The sequence below is a fragment of the Crocodylus siamensis genome, chromosome 2 (genome assembly GCF_052110815.1).
Source record: "Crocodylus siamensis isolate JL-2025a chromosome 2, ASM5211081v1, whole genome shotgun sequence".
Lineage (NCBI taxonomy): Eukaryota > Metazoa > Chordata > Crocodylia > Crocodylidae > Crocodylus > Crocodylus siamensis.
This window is the reverse complement of record NC_143396.1, coordinates 158,837,652-158,857,632: the sequence shown is the minus strand read 5'-3', so window position 1 is coordinate 158,857,632 and position 19,981 is coordinate 158,837,652. Positions and strand designations below refer to the sequence as shown.

Sequence of the window (19,981 nt, the reverse complement as noted above, 5' to 3'; positions counted from 1 at the left end):
TTCTTATGGGGGGACTTGGGTTTTTCTCTTATCATTGTCACCCACCACATTGCCTTACAGTATTAAAACCATCTACAATATTAGAACTGGAACATATATACCTGGCATGGATCCTTCAGACACCTCTCTACCCACTCTTCATAGCAGCTATGGGCTGAGGTCCATACTGGAGTCCCAGACCCCAGGCTTTCACTCTCTGCATGGCTAAACAGAACAGTCGGGGCATCAAACTGACCTTTATTTTGTTGGGCCACTCAACAACACTGATGAGTTTGGAAGGTTTTAACCAAAAAAGAAAGGGGCAGAAAGGAGAGGACAGCTCTGAGCCCTTGCAGTTTCTTTCAGAAGGCTTCACAACAGCTGGCCTGGAGTTGAAAACACTAAATATTCCCTTTGCTTCATGGCAGTCCTTGTTCCCAACATGGATTTGTCTAAAGGAAAGTGGTTGGTGGAGCATATTCTGTACATGTGTGTGTGCACACAGCTTCTGTTCTGCAATGATGGGTTATGGGGAGCAGATGGTTCAGGTATCTCCAGAAGATAGGAAGAAGTAGTGGTGAGGAATGGCAAATGAAGATCTCAAAAACAACGTAGGACTGGAACAGGTTTCCTAGGCCAATGTGTCCAGTACCTTGCACTTGCAGACAGTTGTTAAAAAATCCTCAAAATTGTCTTTTCCAATCCTTACCCACAACTACAAGCAGCAATATCCAAAACACTCCATAGCATGCCATAGATAAAAGCAAGGCAGATGAGCATTATCATCGCTCTTCCTGTACCCCACTGAACATTTTCCAATAAGCATCAGCAATATTTGTGTCCTGAGATCATTTTCACATAACTTTCTTACCAACTCTAAATAAATAACTACCTACTTTTTTCCAGCTTTGTCTCTCTCTCTCACACACACACATACACACACACACGTGTACACATACATATACAGGCAGTCCTTGACTTACAGCGTTTATAAATTGACACCATGTTTCAATTTTATGACGCCAGTTTCGACTTTACAATGCTTGATCTGGTGCGATGTCATGCCAGCGAACAAGTTTGCTGTCTGGCGCATCACCCTGAAGAACATCTGTCCAAACTTCCTTGGATACTTTCTTTAAGAAAGCAGACAAGACACAAGAAGATCCTACAGCCAAGAACCCTTCAAAAAGTCCAACCAAGAGCCTTTCAAAAAGTCAAGTAAAGTCACCTCAAAAAAGTCCTTCCAAATCAATATGATTGCTATTTACAATATAAACACATTAATGTAGCTATATTACTCATGTATAATTGATCGAGTACCAAATTTTGGGGTATTTTTGGTGAAAATAGGATATCGGACCTTGGTTCAGGATCCAATCCCCCATTTATAACACTGTTTCTTATGAAAAAATTGGTTCCGAGTTGCAACGTTTTGACTTATGTGGTTTTTAGGAACCAATTGTGTCGTAAGCCTGAGGACTGCCTGTATATATATTCCCCAGATGCTTTGCTTTCTGTCCGGTAACTGAACAGGAGTTCCAAGCAAAGAGCACGCCAGATAAATCACTCCAAAGTCAGGAAGGTCCACATCATTAAAACATAAGTGACAACTGAATCCTCTGACTTACACATTACGTTAAAAATAGATCCACCAATAGCAAGACTGTACAAGACTAAAGAATACTAAACCAGGATTGCCACTAATGATCTGGACAATGTTCAACAAACTAGAGACAGATGATGTTTGCTTAGAAGTTAACTTGTCTGTGCAGGCAAGCTTTTATTGGCCCAGGCTAGCCCAAAATGTGACAGACTATTGCAAATCTTGTAATCTAAGTAAAAGCCAACAATAATGCACTCCATGAATATGATAGGATTCAGAGCAAAGCATGCAAAGGCTTAGGATTAGGGTGGATCTGGGCAACTTGGGTTCAATTCTTTGCGCTCTCAAATTTCCTGTGCAACCTTAGGCAAGCTCCTTCACCCCTCTGTGCTTCAGTTCCCCATCTGTACATTGGTAATAGCCCTTCCCTACCTCGAGTGATGCAAGGATAAAGTAAAGATGAGAAGTATGCAGATGCAACTGTGATGATGGACATAAAAGTATCCACTACAAATGGAAATTTTGGGAAAAACCTCAAAGGATTCTCAGTGTAAATGGTAAGCAAATGCTGTGTGCCTTGGGACTGCCTGGCTAACTGGATTTAAAAGAAAGCAGGGCAGGGTGGCACCTTATAGATCATAGTATCCAGAAATGCAGCCAGAGGGAGAGCACACTGGGAGGCTGGCAAGAGCTACGCAGAACTGACATACAAAGGTACATTTTGCTGATTCTCTGCAGGACATGAAGATAAAACTAACTGCAATTAAAAACATTTCCAACAAAGCCATCCCTAGCACAGATACTGGACATGGAGGCCTTGTGCTCACCATAAGCAATGCTGGATGTGAATCTGCTGTGGGGCAGTTAACTGGCAGAGGCAAGGAATCTTTCTGTATCAAGATCAGGTTCTTAGGTGCCTGCTTCCAGGACTTCTGCAGGATCTGAAGGCCTCTGCAGGATTAAGTGAAAATGGCAGGGGTGTTGATGACACTTCCAACAACATTGTATATCCTGGCAGCAGGCAGGGTGATTCGACCATAAGGACTCAAAAGAGAGTACCATCTAGTGAATGACTAGCATATTTCCTGAACACACTACACTAAACATGCAGAGTTTACCACTGACTTGGCCAAGTATTGGCCAGCCTCAAACCATTGCTTATGATCTGAAGCATCTTGGTGTCAAGCAGTGCCCCTAGATCAATAAGATTTGGGTCTGTGTAGAATGTCAGATTGGAAGGGACCTTAGGCCAAAGCCCAGACCGGTGTATCATGGATATCTACTGATCTTGTTTATAAACTGCTACAGGTCCATCTGAAAACTAGGTAGGTTGTTTGTCTTCCTCCCTCTCGTTGTGCAAGTTCATTCATAGCATCTGACGAAGTAGGCTGTAGCCTATAAAAACTCATGCCCGAGAGTGTTAGACTGTAAGGTGCCACTGCCCTGCCTTCTGTTTAATTTCAGACTAACACAGATAACTACCTCTCACTGCTCTGATGGTTGGACTTAAAATTTAGCTCTTTAGCTGAGCTTATAAAAACAGGCAATAAAATCATTATTTGTTTTGGGGGGCATAGCATATACTTTATTCACCCAGAGTGAAAGTGAAGAAGTGACAGAAGGCCCTGAAGACCACAACCTCTCTCCTGAGAGAGAGTCCCCTGGGTCAATATTGTCTAATATGACAGAGTCTCCAGGATATTTGCACTCATTTTAGCTATGAGAAGGGATGACAGCATTGATGTGAGGCACAGCAGAACATGTTCAACCCTTTCTTCTTGTCAACATCAGTGCCAAAAGCAATCGCTAAATGTTTTCCCAGTACTAACAACCACTTGCTACACAAGGGTACTGCCCAATCTGCCAGCTTAGCAGAACCAGGCTGAGTCATAAAGTTAAATACCACATACAGATCCAGACTAGAAAAAACAGGCATTTTTCATTGCTGCTTGTTAGATGTTCAGGATTAGAAGTCAGACCACTAATACAAAATATTAAGAAAAAGCTGGGGGGTGGGGTTTAACAATAAAACCCCTCTTTAACATTTTCTGTTTAAGAAATGGTGAACGCCTGTGAACACCACAAACATTACTAATGTTTAGGCATTTCCTCAATTTCTAAGCTACCAGGATCAAGGTCCCATTATGCTGCATGCTCCATACAGTCAGAATATGTTACAGCCCAGAGGATGTTGCAATCCAACACGAGATCTAATAAGATCTAATGCAACCAAAACCAAGGTGGAATGAAGAAATAGGAATACAGGAAACAGGTTACACTTCTGTACTTGCCAGAAATGATAGTTCTTGATTGGTTGTCCATCCCTCTGTTAGCTGTGAGCTGTTTCTTACAGGCAGCCTAGTAGAAAAGAGCCCTCAGGAGGAGTTGAAAGAGACCAGGTAAAGCACCAAAGAGATGTATACTGGGAGTGCTCTCAGTACATAAGGAAACACAGAAGGCAGCAGGAAGCACTCCTAGGGCAGCAGAAAAAGGGAGAACTGCTGGGGGGCGAAGGCGGAGAGAGACAGAATGTAGCCAGGGGAGCGCCTCATCCTCCCACTCCCACCCTGCACCATCCATGCAGCAGCCCTGGCAGCCAGGTGCCATGCTGGGCCTGAGATGGGCAGGGAGGATGGGGCCACAGCTGCAGGGATGCTGCAGGCCAGCAGATTTGCTCCCAGAGAAACCTGCTGCTGTATGAGGAGGTGTTGGTTAACCCTTTCCCCTTCTTTTTGGCACAGAATTTTGCCTTTTAAATCACTGCTTGCAACAGTTTGGTGGCGGCTTCAACATTAACCCCTTCAGCAACACTTTGCCCCATTGTGCCTCTGTGAGCTGCTACCCTCACCCCATGAAGGGCCTCTGCCCAATTACACCTCTGCTTATTCCCTATGGCATCTCAGTCTCTGGATCAGTAGCAAGCAGTACTTCTTGCACCTTCATTTGGGTCAGAACCCTGCTGTAGGGAGGGCTGACACACGAGAACATAAGAAGTGCCTTACAGGTCTGAACAAGTATCCTGTACCTCCAGTAGTGGCAGGAGTGGACACTACAGAGCAGTGGTTCCCAACCATTTTTTTTCCAAAACGCGTTGCTGGAAGCAGAGTGCAGCAGCGGCCCAGGGGCAGAGGAGCTTCTGGCACTGGGTGTGGCTCATTTCTTGTGTGTGGCACTGCCAGCATTGCCCCCAAGACCCTCATTTGGGTCGTGACCTGGTGTTGGGAACCACTCCTATAGAAGGAGAGCACTGAACAGGGTATCTCTAGAGTGATCTCTCCACTATTCAATACCACCCCCTCCCCAGCACCCACTATTCATTGGTTTAGAGATGCCAAAGGAAATGTTCCCCACAACAAGCTGTGCACAAACTCCGCTGTGACTGATTCAGGCTGAACATAAGAAAGAACTTCTTTACTGTCCGAGCCCCCAAGGTCTGGACTAGACTGCCGCCGGAGGCAGTTCAAGCACCCACTTTGAACGCCTTCAAGACACATTTGGATGCTTATGTTGCTGGGATCCTATGATCCCTGCTAACTTCCTGCCCCTGGGGTAGGGGGCTGGACTCGATGATCCTCCGGGGTCCCTTTCAGCCCAAATGTCTATGAATCTATGAATCTCCAGTCCCTGACAACACTAAAGTTTGCCTTCAGCAGCACTCTGCATTGGAGCTTCAGAGTAGCAAGGCTAAGACTTACATATTGGCAACACTCAGCCTATTTCACACCCATCTACTTAGGTGCTTAGATGGCCCTATTAGCATAATAGCTAAGTGTCTACCCATGATCTTGTGGGAACTTATTGTCCCATTAATGTGTTTACTCATCTGTGTAGCTGGCAGAATAAAATCAGCAGATGCTGTAGCATGCGGACCAGACAGCCATTTATCTACATAATCATATGGTTTAGCTGCCATGACCTAACTACACTCTCTATGTAAATGTTTACTTCCTATTAAAGCAGCATGAACTTTCACAGCTTTCCCCCCTCTTTAGATAAACAGGAGCCGGATTCGGGGAATACATTCTATTTGGGGAGTCACATAACAAGACATTTGGCCCTCATGTGGCTACAGTCATCAAATGAAATGCTTTAGGGTAGCCTTAAGGATCTTCCTACCTAAGACAAGATGCAGGCAGAGGTTGCATAAGAGCTTACACAGAACAGCAAGTTCATGAAACATCTTTTGGACCACAGGCAGCTATATCCTTGTGACAAACAGTTTAGTCATTCTTGACTAAGCAAATGAGGCAGGTTGTGCTTGTATTAGCTGCAGCTACACTCACAGTATATTTATTCAGAATACTGCAATTTTGTCTATTGTCATTGAGGCTGAAATTCTGAATGACAGAATATGAAAGGATATTGGTTATTTTTCTTAAATGAAAAAAGTTTTGAACTAGAGGAGTGGAGAACACTACTGGCAAAAAACAGAAAATGGTGGGAAATTTAACAAATTAAAGTTTTTAAGGTAAAATTGTGAGCACCTACAAAACGGATTTGCATGACAAGGTTTTACTTCTGATTCTTTCCAAGGTAAGTCCTCACTGGATTGGGCAAAGTTATCTTAGTTTAGGGGTTTGTGTTGTTTGTCCGCTACTTTTGCAGGCTGGTGTAATGCCAGTTACAGTGGTGTAAATCTCTTATCTTTCATGCCCTAAGCCTTTAAATTTTGATCTAAAAGGGACAAGTATGGAAGTCTGTATTTAGAAATATAAACAGATACAAGTTATCCTTTGGGTAGTTTTCCCCTCTTTGCCATAAAACATGAGGCCGTTCCTTCTTCCTTTCAAAATGCCAAGAAAATTAAATACAAACAAATCTTACTGCACTACTATAGCTGAAAAACAAAGCACTCAGAAGTGCTCTATTTAGAAGCAGCACTGCCTTTGCAGACATTTCTGATGAGGTCACCTTTATGCTGGTGACTAACTTTCTAGACTCCATCAGCATCATAGTTACAAAAAAACATGCCAGTGTTCAAAAAGCATAATATATGATAAAAACAATCTGAACACTAAAGGACTGATTCTCAGCCAGGGAGCTGTGACATGCTAAGGTGCTTAGAAATCCTTTCAAGTATGCTGGAGGATGCCACATCGTCAGGTGTACCCAGGAAAACTTTTATAATTTTTTCTCTGATGCCTGATGACGGGCATTTGTGTTCAAAAGCTTGCAATTAAAGAATTTCTTCTGCAAAAATCTGGTTGGTCTAATAAAAGATATCACCTCTACCATGAGTCCTGGTTGCTTTTTCCTGTAGACCAATACAGCCACAACTTGGATACCTGACTCACGGTTTAACATGCAGTTCATTGGGCTGGGCCCCAGGAGTCAACAGCATTTCAAACCATCATGATCCCACAGCTCAGCACTACTCAGTACATGTGGGTATTCCAGATACCTCCCCGAAAATATCTATTGGTCCCCCTCCCATGACTCCAATCAGGTGTTCTTGTCATGAGTCCTGGGATCCTCCAAAAATGTGTATGCAAATAAGGTGCAGAGTAACCTGCTATGGCTTCACTCACGGAGGGCAGGGCCACAGCAATCATGTTAGTTGAGAGAAGGGGCAACAGAGAGATTCTGGGTGAACTCTTTGGGGCCCCATTTTGTGCTCAGCTATGGGAGTGAAGAAGTCAAAATGTATGCAATATAGTGGCTTACCATGACTTGGAAAAAAAGCTGGCATGGAGGGAGACTGCACTTAATGGACATTATCATATATTGTATTCAGATGGTTGGCACTGACCCAGTCTTGTGGTAGCACTTCATACTTACCAGGGAAACACCATGTATCTGGGTCCATGAAGGCAGTTTTCCTTAAGCCCCTGGGGGATAACTGTTCTTCTGGCGTGGTTTATTACTTGCCGAGGTGTTGGGGCTTAAAGTCCACTTTATGGAAAGGGGAGGCTCCTCCCTAACCTGCTTCTGTGGCCATATGGCTGAGGGCAGACGAAACTTAGGGGCATCCAAATCCCAAGCCTCTAGGGTTGGGCCTGCATGTAGGATGCCTGCTAAAAGACTTCGAAAATATCTGAAGCCCCTGGTGGGGGTGGAGGATGTTTGCCAGTTGTAAGTTCTGGACTGACTCATGGATTTGATCTTGATTTGGCTGATTTGCCTTGGAACATGACAAATTTCTTTAAAAAAAACTTACCTGGCAAGGGAAATACCCTGACCAAGGTAATGCAATTAAAATGGCACTGTGTAGTGGAGAGTTGCATCCTTGTCAACTTGTGGGCAGGACTCTCTACCACAGCCTCATGAGAGGATCTTGGCTACACACTGACTTTATGGAAATGGGAGACTTTTTCCTGGCTTGCTACTGCAGCCATATGGCTGAGGGCAAGTGAAACTCGGGGGCATCCAAACCCCAAGTCTCCAGGCCTTGGCGTGCACTTAGGATCCCTGCCAAAGGATTTGGAAGCATCTCAAGCCCCAGGCTGGGGTGGAGAATACTTGCCAGTAGTAGGGCCACACATGGTTCTTGCTTAATTCAAATGGATTTGGATCTGATCTGGCTAATTTCACCTGAGACATGAAAAATTTTCCTTAAAACAAACAAACAAATGAAAAAAAACTTCAGCCTTTTTGGCTGAGATGGGGTCTAAATGGGAGAAGGTGGTGAGGGAGATGCAATGCAAAACCAAGCAGACTGGGGGCATAGGAATGCCAAATATCTTGTATGTTCCTCAGGGCCACGCACATGAGCTGGATCTGCAAGCTGCTGATTAGACCAGAGATGAAAACAGCCTGCTTTGTCAGCGACTATGCAGGGCATCTGCTGAGACAGTGACAGGTATACATACTGCCCAACGGGAGACCATGGACCACGGTGCAGATGTGGCTGTACAAGGTCCTAGATTTGTTCTTAAAACAAATACAACCCACTCAAAGAAGACCCATGCAACCATAACCAACCACCAGAAGATGCAGTAGGCTGACAACTGTGGGCCTGCTCTGTGGTGACAGCTGCCAGGCTGTGTGGGAAAAAACCTTCCATAAGGGCCTATGGCAAAAACACAGGGACTTGAACTGACTAGCAGCCCACTGGGCACTGCCTGTGTGGAAGCTAAGGCACAGGGAGGAACAGAGAAACCAGCCCAACTGTCCCAGGGAAACATGCCAAGGCAGAGCCAAGACCATCAACCACTCCCTGTGGTTCTGCTCATATGCCTAAGAGGTGTGGAGGAAGATAAACTGGCTCCACTAGGTGGTGATGGGAGGGTCAGGATTATGACTGGAGGTGGCACTGTACGGACACCTGACCAAACAATAGAGGTCCCCGTCAGCCCACTTTGATCAGTTCATCTCCTGCATCAGAAGTCCCCAGTGGAGGACCAGGAACCTCCTGCTGTTCTGGCATACAAAGCTCTCAGTCAAGGAATGTTAAGATGGGGCTGAGTGAGGTGCAGACCTACTACCAGAAGACAGTAGGGGAAGATGGAGAAGAGGTAGCAAATATCTGAAAGAGGAGCCCCTGGCAAAGACTGTTGAAGGACTCCTGCCCCTCCTCCCCTGCCTGCCCCCCCCCAGGGAAAAGGACAGTGAGGATGAGGAAGAAAATGAGGACAGTGAAGAATAAAGTGGATTGAGTGGTGACAGCAATGATTGACAGAGACAACAACAGTGACAGCAACATTAAGTGACAGCAAAATGGATTAAAACTAAAGAATAAAGAATAGAGACTAAGAGATGAACAGCACAATTGTAACAGTGAAGGGAATGCAGATGGGAGCATGGGTATGAAAGTTGCAACAGATATGTGGGTGCATTTATAGTAATTGGTATGTGTTTCTGTAACTCTGTATGTATTTGAAGACTGATAGGGTTGTAGCATACCTATCTATAAACATTTTTTTTTTTTTTGCAAAAACAAAGTCTCAGCCTTTTTGGCTAAGATCAATTGTAGTAGAATTTTTGGCATCAAGGGCTGGGTGTTAGGGTTGGCTCTGGCCTTTCTGGTCCTGGCCTGAGATTGTAGTACCTCCAGCCCCAGTGCCAGTTCCCTGAGAGAAAACCTGCCTGTTTTCTTTTAAGGACCATAAAAAAAGGGTTCCCATTAGCTTGTTTGTCCAATATGGGGCATGTGTTTTATAGTCATGTTCAACATTAGTTGCATTTAATTAAATTCATAGCTGGTTTCTACTACTGAACACCTCCTGCTTTTGGCAGCAGTTTAACAATAGACTATGTATTTAATGAGGTTTTCTTGTATGCAGTTCTCTCCATGCTGACTGGGGGGAAAATCCTCATCATATATTTGAGTAAATATGGTATATTGGGGCTGGCAGATCTGAACAACACAGTAAGTAGCTGCTGTTCTATCTGGGGTCTCTTCATGACTGCATTACAGCCTGCCACTGCCTGCTACTTCCCAGCTGTCTGCCCCCTGGAGCACAACCCTGGGGTAAAACCTATGCCTTCCAGAAGACAGCTCCTGAACAGCTCTGTTTGCATAAGGGAAGATTGTCAAGGCCTCCTCAACAGCTGATCTGGGTGGTGTTAGAACCAGGGAAATCTTGGTGAAGACCAGGGATGGCCAGCCTGCTGCATATACACCACAAGTGTCATGGGCAACTTCTGTGTGTGTCATGTGGCAGATCAGGAGGGAGATGGGGAACCATTGGGCTGGATAGGGGAGGAAGCAGAAAGCAGGAGTAGCAAACTGAGCAGGGAAAGGGTATGGAAGTGGCACTCAGAGGATGTGGGGCTGATTTGTGGCACACCTGCCAAACATGTTGGCCAGCACTAGTACAGACAAGGCTCCTGCAGGCAGACTTGCTTTGACTGCATCAGCAGTGACCCAGTTCCATGGCAACCCAAGCTGCCTTTTCCCTGGCATTGAGGCCAGTTCAGATGAAGCCTCAGGTAATCTTCCCAAGTGAGCACAAAGACTGGCACCTGCAGCTCCCCAAAAAGACTGACATTTGCCCCAGTGGCTGCTACTACCCCCTGAAAGCTCTGAGTTGGGGTTCCTCACTATAGATCATCTGCTACCACCTGTGGAAGCTAAGCAGTCCTGCAGAGTGTGTAGGGACTTCACCTCCAACCATTGAACTCCCTCCTATTTCAAGGAGAGACACAAGCACTCAGTGAGTTAAAGTCCTCTATGCAGAAAGCTTCTGTGCCCTCCTCTTCACTGACCCTCAGGGACTGCCCTTGAAATTGCACTGCTAGGCTTTAGGAAGGGCCAGCATCCCTCTTGCTTTGGCTGATTAATAATCAGTATGGATTACATCTGGAAGGAGTAAAGATGGGAAATGGGTTTTTCATTTCTCTGCTGCTTTTCTGTACCAGTATAAGGCCAGTCAAAGAAACCATATAGCTTGATCTTGTGAACATAACTTTGAGGCAGCCCCTTCAACATCTGATTCAAAAGGAAGGATAAGCCAGCCTTGGATGCCATTCCGCAACCCTCTGTCTTCCCTCTCTCCCTTGTGGTCTTTCATGCAAATATCATGACCACAAAGGCTGGGTTCTGACTCACCAGCTCTTTTTTAACGCAGCACTTACTTCAGTGTCCATACAGCCTAGCCTGGGAACAATGACTCTCAAAGTATCTGCTTCTTTCTGCTGGAGTTGGCTGACTTTCTACCTGGCGGCAACTACAGCCCAAGGTAAGGCTTTCGCATGCTTCATTGGGCACTGGTCCAAGACAGGGTGAGGGAGGAAGCGTGTCCAAATGTAACAGGGCTGCAGCCAGTGGTAAGACCCCAGAAGTAATAAATTTCAAATGTACCTAGACTTTAGAGAGTGTTGGTGTTCATGTGTGGGTGACAGATGGGAGGACTTCTATCTCTGGGGTAGGTTGGGAGAGCCTTGTTCATATGGAGAAGTGCCCCAAGCCATCAGGGGTGCCACTGACTGCACATGGAGCATAAACCATGATTCACTGAGGCAGGGTATCTCTTGAAATCTTAACATACACAAAGTTTCTCTTCCTCAGTTACCATTCTTCCATTTTAAGACCTGTTTTATGAGCTCTGATGTGCTTTTAAACATTGATTTTAAAAAGCTCTGGATTTTTGTCCTCTCCGAACAGCTCTTTCCATTCACTAGGTAAAGTCTGACTCGCCTCTAACAGACCTGTAAATTAGTGTCCTAGCACCATGCAAAACCTACCCAACAGATTCCATATCACCAAGCTAAAATGATGGGTGTTTTAAAACCTGAAATTACTACAGGAGCCAGACAAACACAAGCCAGTCAAAGTTTTCACATGCAGTTTTTTAGTTGAACTGGTTATTGCAAATCAGGATGAAGTAGATGCTGGAATTGATTTAAACACATGCTGTAAACCCACATAATTATGAGACTTTGTCTGAAGGGGTGATTAAACAGTAGGTTACACCCAGCCAACAAAATCTGTCTTTGTACCCTTTGCACCAGGTTGGCATTCAAGAGGGAGGAGTGTGCAAGCTGTGACTACTCCAGCTCAGGAACTGCCTCCCTTCTTTCCCACACAGATACTCAGTCAAGACAAACTTCTTGCTCTGGGCTTGGGGACTCCCAGGGTGCGCTGCCCTCTCTATCCATGGGCAGCTGCATGGTTGTAGGCCTGGCAGGTTGAGGCACATTTTGTCCTCTGCTCTCACTTAACAGCATCCAGTAATGTGATCTCCTCAAAGGCACCTTATGGATGCTGAAGCCCAAGCCCGCTTAACATCAAGCTAACGTTTTTGTCCTGGGAAACTCTAATTTCTGGCCTTCCTCTCTTTCAGGTGCCAAACCAAGCTCTGTCCTTGGCCGGCAGAGTAGAGGTGCACTTGTGACACCAGCGCAAGGAGCCTCAGAGCATGTCACAGCTCCAAGACCCACTCTAGCCAGATGCAACATCAGGAGTAAGTATAAGACACTGGCCATTTCCTGCTGGATCAAGTGCCCAGTTACAGAGGACCTGGAACCTGCAGAGGCTGCCCACTGGGATAGGTGTCACGAGGGAAGGGGCTACCAAAGTCACAAAGGCACCTTGGCATAGAGGGAGGTGCAGGGGGAGCAGGGAAAGAGGAGCCAAGGAACACTCATGCCCAAGCTACATGCACCCCGTGCTATACAGCCCTCTTTGGTGGATCAGTGGGTTTTTATCCCTGCCCCTGCTACCCAGCGGGCCAGTCCAGTTCATGGCTGTAGCTCAGCTTTATGGAGTGCTTAGGGTGACAACAGCAAATACCAGGCTAGGCTAATAAAATCAGTCACCCATCTATGACTGCAACAGGGAGGCGTCCTCCTATGGTTACAATTTAGCTGGAGTGTTCCTCCCTCCCCTGCCTGTTTCTTGTGGAAGGGCAGGGGAGAGAGGACTTAAGCTGGGCTTCTGGAAGGTTTTAGCTCTGGTGAACAGCAAGAAAAGAGCCTTGCCCATGAAGCCTGACTCCTCCCCTTCCCCAGCTGCTCAGCATCACCAAGGATTACCCAGTCCAAATGGAAACACTTAGGCTCAAATGCCCAGTTCAGCTTCAGCCTCTTCCTGATGGGACAGATCACATGCTCAGCACTGGGAGGTCAGGTCCTGGGCACCACAGGACTCTTGAAGAGCCCTGGAAGTTAGCAGGAAAGAGCAGTTCATCTTCCCTTACCTATGAACACCCAGTAGGGTGCAAAGCCCCTGCAGGAAGAAATCCCGTATTTGCTCCTCCCTTAAGGAGTGCATGCAAAGGTGGGGGTGGGATGACAGTCACTGCAAACCTGCAAAACATGATGGACTACAGGGATGGGAGGGGGTCAGTGAAGCAGCTAGGGGGAAGGGGAAGGATATCCCAGGGCTGCACCTGTGGATTCTGGGACTCTGCTGCAGACGCTGCTCCTGCTGATATACTGAGGGGCAAAGCAGGACTGGATCTAATGAACTTGGAGTGAGGCACAGACATGAGGGTACTTTGGGGGTAATGGGAGTTCTGGAAACCTGAGGGGGGTATTCAAAATTAAAGTGGGTTTGCAAGGGAGGCAGGAAGGGGCAGTGCCTCCAGATCATCCTGGCTCCTTCTTGCCCCTGAAGTCTTCCACTGGCTGGCAGGGAGTCTCTATAGCAAATGACCTAGGGCAGCAGAAGGAATCCAGTTCCCTGCAACTCTTAGCAAACCTGCAAAAAGGGGAATTGTTGGTTAGCAACCTTGCAGCTCTAGAGAGGAGATAATCTCCTTGGGGCCACACCTGCCTGCCACCAAACCCTGGCCGGACACATTTCAGGAGTCTATCAGGAAAGAAACTCCATCCTTGAATGCCTCCTAACACCAGACTAGAGCTCCTGTCCCTCCTGTGGGCTGCTGGAGGTGAGAGACTCCCTGCTGTGCAGCATAGGCCAGAATGGGGTATTTAGGCAACTTGGCGCACACAGCACTAAAGAACATTCAGGGTGCAAAGTCAATCACCCTGGAGTTGAGGAATGCCAGCACCTTCCCAGCTCTTGTTTTCTTTTTGTTCATTCAACGTGTGGTTTCAGCCCTGGCATGCTGTAGTCCAAGCAAAGCTCGATTTGAAGGCAAAGTTAACTGCCTTGCACTATTTCCTATGGTGCTCCTCACTGAAACATATCCAAGAGTCTTGAACTTTCATTTATCCTCATTCTCAGTCAGAAGTGGCTTAGCAAGTGGTGTTGGTTTTTGTCAGTTTGCATATACATTTCAGTTCATTAACAGAGGTTTTAAAATCTACCTTCCCTCAGAGCTAAAGCGAGCCAGCCCATATGACCCAGGTCTTACTGGCTACGATCCCCGGGAAGGTGACTGTGAGATTATTCCAATAACTCCTGCAGTGACCCCACCCAAGTCAGTTTCTCCAACAGAAGCCACAATCAAAGCTGTTATCAAGGCACCTCAGAGACTACCAGTGGTTCCAGGGACAGGACCCAGGCTCTTCTACATCATTCCCAATCCCTCATATGGAAGATACATCTTTTATGCCCCCTTTCAGGTCCCTTTGTATTCCAGAAGTTATGTCCCAGTTAAACGAGGACCCTATAGTTACAAATATATTTCACCTGTCAAATCACAAAGGGCTGGCTCATCTGAAGAATGGAGGAGGAAGAGGGAGGCTCCTATAATACTTGGAAAGGAAGGGTTGATGAAGGACCCCAAGCAAAAACCAGATTCTGCTTTGTACGTCCACTCTCTCAAGCACATAGCACCTACTAACCTCGAGGTTGAAGGCACCAATTGAAAAAGGACCAGGAACAGCATTGTCTACTGCTGTAGAGATGAATGAACGTTTGATGTAACATGACAATTCCTAAGGTATTTTAAATATTAGCTTCTTGTATGATGGTAGAGGCAGCTCTAGGGGAGCACAGCTGGTTGCCCTTGCTCATAGCTAGTTACATGACACCTGTGGCCAGCAGGGAATTTCTCCTCTGAATATGACCTGACTGACTTGGACAGCCTCAGGAATGGCAGCAAAAATAGAGATGAAATAGGAAGCAAAGCTGTTAGGGTGAACCACTCAGTCAATCTGTTGCTTGTACAGATGATACTCACTTTACAAAACAGAGTAGTCATTACTGACACCTGTGCACTAGCGGCAATTAAACATCGCACAGTACTTGGGAGCACTGTGGCCTTTGTGCAACACTTCCAAGCTCTGTTCTGTGTCAGTCTGAAACTATACTAATGCACAGTGAAATATCTTGGGAATAGGAGACGGAGGTGGGGCAAGGGGCTGGCTAGTCGATGAAATCTTCATGTTCACCAGTTAATTGAGAGAGATTTACGATGACACTTCCCTTCAGCTGAAATCTGTTTTAGAGAAATAGTTTTATAATGCAGTCTTGTGTGCTGCTACTGAAATGGTATGTTGTAATTGTAGTAGGTCATGTACAGGCATTGCCATAACCAGTTGTGGAAAGACAGCGCTACAAATACAACCCCCCACCTTCTGCTCTGAAGCCACTACATAAATAAGACCCCGCCTTTGCAACTTCTTAAGCACATTCTTTTCTTTAAGCTCATGAATAAACTTATTTCAGTCAACAGGACTGCTCCTTGGCTTGAAATTAAAGATCTGCAGAGGTAATTGCAGGATTAAGGCTGGAATCACTTTGCAGTAGTTTAAATTAATCTGTAATAAAACGTGAAGCTAACTGAAAATGCAGAAAGCATGGCAGGCATTCATGGGAACTCAGATATTGCAGCCAAAAAAATCCAGCATTGTTTTTTTGCAATTGTTCCTTCAATAAGCCTCCACAGTGATCTCCTCCAGAATCTTGTAACTATTGGATTTGGATTTAAATGCATATATGACAGGTGACACTCCTTTCCTCCTAGTCTTCATCATTGGTGATAATACTTGATAATGCTAATAAAAATATTACTGTTGTTAAATGTACTGAATGTGTGAGGATCAATGGAACACTGAATCAATGGCAAAGGACACACAGTACCCTATTCCAGGCCATCAGCTATCCACGAGTGGACAGGGCTTAGGATAGAATCAAGAAATGTTAGAAAAATAGGGCTGGAAGACCTCTCAGGAACTCATCTAGTTCACCCCTTTTCTCCAAACAGGATCCTCCCCATCTAAAACTTCCCACCAAGTGTTGGTCTCCCCTGCTCTTAAAAACTTCCAGCGACAGAAATTGCACAGCCTCTCTCAGTAATGCTAAACCACCCACAGAGTCAAAGTTTTTTCTAGTAGCCAACCCAAATATCCTGTTCCGCAGTTTCAGTCTATTATTTCTCATCGTGTCCCACTGGAGACAAAGAACTGTAATTTTTCCAACAACCCTTTTTTAAGTAAAGACTTATCAAATCCCCTTCTCATGTAAAATACACGTTTACAAAAATAAGCTGATAACCAGAATGGACTTTGGAGATCCTTTTATTTACAAAAATTAAAATGTACATGTTTAAATAGTGCATAGGCACAATGCTTTAAAAGAAAAAGTCAAAGTGGTGACATTAATACCCTATTTTGCAGTAACCTTCTGAAAGAAATGGTACTACCTTGAAGAGGCAGACAGGTGCTTGAGCAAATTAAGTTGTAAAAAGACATTCAAGGGGGACACCAAAAGTGTGCAATTCCCAGGAGAAGGGGAACTGATTCTACATTGAGCAGAACAGCTCAGAGATGAAGGAAGCCATACCTCAAGCACAGAACGGTCAGCACTGGGAGTTAACAAATATTTCTGCTCTACACCCCAGTACTGCTATTCTCACATACATCTGCCTCTTCTGCAGGCAAAACTAAACATCCAGGAGGTTAAACACACCTTGACTTAAAACAGCTAACAGAGACCATTTTCTTTAATGCATACCCACCCTTTCTTGACAGAGACACCAATGGGACATTCAGCCTTAAAAAAAGCAAAAGCTGTTTCGGACTCTAATGCCCTTACTTCTGTGTCCCTTCCCCATCTTTATGATCTTACTGTTGCATTATTCTATCTGTAGCTGTATGGGTAATCCATGCAAAGACTAATGGGAGCAGTTCAAGTGTATGTAGTGTGAGATGCTATCAAATACAAAGTAGGTGAGTTAAACTGATTTGCTTCCTCCTCATCTTGAACTTAGTTATTCACCTGGCACTTGCCACAAAGCTGTAAGTTTTACACTTAAGGTATTCCCTTAGCATGAGTCGCATGTTCCCTCAGAGCCAAATAATTTTAATAGGCTCGGTTTAGCCCCCAAGACAGTCATCCACAGTTGAGGAGAAGCAGCAGAACAAATGACCAAACACATACTGTTAAATGCTGACTAGGCCTCCAGGGAGAATGCAGAATAGTTAGATCAATCTATACATCTTATATAGGCAGATACAGTTCTTTGGGTAAATCAGATATCTTTATTAGACCAACTAAAATAGTTGGGGAAACTCTTCTTTGTAAGCAAATCTGCATTTTCACTGGCTGGCATTCTTGCATGCTGGCCTCTGGCTTCTATTCTGTTCCACCCAGGAAGAGCACAAAACAACTGCAGATGCTTCCTCTGCCTGAAGAAGGGTGTTTGTACACAAAAGCTTGCAAAGAAGAATTTTCCCAACTATTTTAGTTGGTTTAATAAAAGATATCTGATTTACCCAAAGAACCTTGTCTGCCTACATCCTTAGACCATCTTATATAGGAACTTCTGCTTCCTGAGTAGACAAAAAAATGCTGTAGGCATTTCTGACAAGGGGAGGGCTTAGGTCAAGGCAGAGGTCACTGCTCAGCTGCACATATGAAGTGTTCAGTATCTCGGCCATGTCAGTACTTAACCACTCAAGAACTTGCATTTCTGCCCTTAGCAGAGGTCAGTTAGACAAAGCAGCTGTATTTCTCTGAACTCCAAGTTCCACCTCTTTCCCCTATTATCCATCAACAGCTGCCTTTTACCATCTGAAGAACCCAAGTCAAGATCTTGTCCTGTGCCAGCAAAGGCACCAGCTTAAGACCCAGCTGCAATGCTGTCTTCCACTTAGTGGTCAACCAGAACAGAAGGCCCATTTGTCAAATGTTGTATGGAACTGGATCCAAGCTGTGCCCAAGAGTGCTTGCAAACGGCTGAGTTAGTGGCAGGGTAAGCAGGATGATTAGGGACTCACCTCCCTTCAGCAAAGAGACTGTGCATCATTCATATATGGAGATGCACATGGAGAACTCCCATTATTTTAGGCACCTGCACGGAGAAAGAAGAGACAGAATACATGAGCACAGTACAGTTACTCAGTGAACATATTTCTCATTTATATTTTTCTCCAATTTCATTCTTTGCCACATTTGATGCTCTACATCTTTTTTTCATTCTGTTTTCTGTGAGCTATGGCTGATTGTGTAAATGTAAATTACTACCAAGACATTCCCATTAGTAATGTTTGGGAGTCCAACTGTAACAAAAACATAATTTCTTATTTAAATAGCAGAAGTAAAGAAACCATCTTAGCCGTGGGAGACACTTTATGAAGCCAGGTACCCCATAACACACGGTTAAAGCACTTTATGAAGACAGCCACTGTTCCTCAAAAAGGAAAAGGGCATGAGAGACCAAGAACTGTAACAATACAAATGAGGACAGAGAAAACAAAGTAAAACAATGGCATGACAGCATCCTCATGACTATTTATATTCAAAAGTGATTAACCCTTTCACCCCTCCCCCCAAATATGTGTACTTGTCATGAGTCTCCCTTCAAAACCTCCAAAGCTTGCTTGTGAGGGCAAAGACTTTATACTTAGGTAAAGAAAGAACAAACAGCAGTATACTTTCAGACAGACCAGGTAACCCCAAGTTATGTCACTAACAGCATGGGGCTCATAATCGATTATAAGTATGTAATAAGAAGAGACATTAATGAAACAGGAATGTGCCACAGCTCTTACAAACATAAGCACAGTCAGGGGATAACATAATAAGCCAATGCATTTTGCTGTTGGGTATGGTAACTATCTTTCCAAGAGAGGTATGCATTCCATTCATTTCTTCTTCCCCTATAATGCCCAATACCTTGGCTCAGTTGCACAAAAATACACTTAGGGTGACAGTGTACATGGAATGTTGGAGCATGCCACAGGGTGAGGGGCCTATTCACAGACACACGTGGCACTAGGACAGTAGGACATGTTCCAAACATGGGTGCCCCTTGACTGAATGTAAAGTAGTGATGTTTCTCCAGCAAAACCACAAACAGGACCATTTCTTGCAAAGTAACCTGTCTGAAAGGCAACAGGAAGCTGAGCTCCAGACACTGGACCCATCTACATGCGCATATAAAAGTGAAGCAAACTCTGGAGTGTATCACACAAGAGTTTATTGCAATACTCTCCAGAGTTCATTGCTTCCAGGTGCCACATTTACACATGCACCCAGAACTGCAACATGCTAAGCCATGTTAGAGCAGCTCTGGCTGATAAAAGGCCCAGGAGGTCAGTCTGCCAGCTTAGGGTTGCTCCAACCCGGCTCAATGCACTGCGGAGGGGCTGGCTGGGACAAGAAGGTATTTCAGTGCAGGGCTACCCAGCAGGCAACCTCTGTGCTGAAGGACCCTCATGCTCTAGCCAGCCATGTCAGCATCTACATGTGCGTTGCTGTACACAAAAAAACTCCACAGCAGGATAGAACTTGTATTTACAAGTACTATCCTGCTGTGGAGTAAATTAGTTTACTCCAGCCTAATAGGAACACATGTAGACACTGAGACACTTGATGAGGAGCTAATTAGGCAACTCAGCAGCCAACATCTCATGTAGAAACACCCAGTACTACATACCTGCCAAAAGTTAACAGCATCCCATTGTCTTCTAGGTTAGTGTTCTACCCTGGGGAAGTTGGCTTCTGAAGCATCTGTCAGTGATGTTCCTGATATCTGTGGATCAGGAAAGGAGCAGTAATTCCTGGTGGTGTTATTGCAGTGTAAAATCAATTACCAAAACCTCTTTAGGACACATGTGCAATCCTCACAGAAAGATTTTTGCGCAAAAAGCAATCAACATACC

General features: G+C 45.0%; 2 protein-coding genes across 2 annotated transcripts in view; one reads left to right on the top strand and one right to left on the bottom strand.

The window, feature by feature from the left end:
- Positions 1–10,713: 10,713 nt before the first annotated feature.
- LOC149870967 (uncharacterized) lies at positions 10,714–15,813 on the top strand. Its single transcript, XM_090034787.1, has 3 exons — positions 10,714–11,202; positions 12,307–12,426; positions 14,247–15,813. Exons 1-3 carry the CDS (start codon positions 11,130–11,132, stop codon positions 14,738–14,740), a joined length of 687 nt encoding a protein of 228 aa, XP_089890913.1. The 5' UTR covers positions 10,714–11,129; the 3' UTR covers positions 14,741–15,813.
- Positions 15,814–16,377: 564 nt separating this feature from the next.
- CDKL2 (cyclin dependent kinase like 2) overlaps positions 16,378–19,981 on the bottom strand; it is a 53,077-nt gene continuing 49,473 nt past the window's right edge. Inside the window, exons 13-14 of the mRNA XM_090031925.1 lie at positions 19,756–19,851; positions 16,378–18,168 (exon numbers count right to left, since the gene is read on the bottom strand). Coding sequence (XP_089888051.1) covers positions 19,792–19,851 — 60 coding nt within the window. The 3' untranslated portion in view covers positions 16,378–18,168; positions 19,756–19,791. The remainder of the gene's footprint in view (positions 18,169–19,755; positions 19,852–19,981) is intronic.

What these genes read in the sequence shown, in the direction of transcription:
- LOC149870967 (XM_090034787.1), top strand. Translation starts at nt 11,130, where the DNA reads ATGACTCTCAAAGTATCTGCTTCTTTCTGCTGGAGTTGGCTGACTTTC. An exon ending in GGCGGCAACTACAGCCCAAG is followed by an intron (nt 11,203 to 12,306) that starts GTAAGGCTTTCG and finishes CCTCTCTTTCAG; the next exon opens with GTGCCAAACCAAGCTCTGTC. An exon ending in AGCCAGATGCAACATCAGGA is followed by an intron (nt 12,427 to 14,246) that starts GTAAGTATAAGA and finishes ACCTTCCCTCAG; the next exon opens with AGCTAAAGCGAGCCAGCCCA.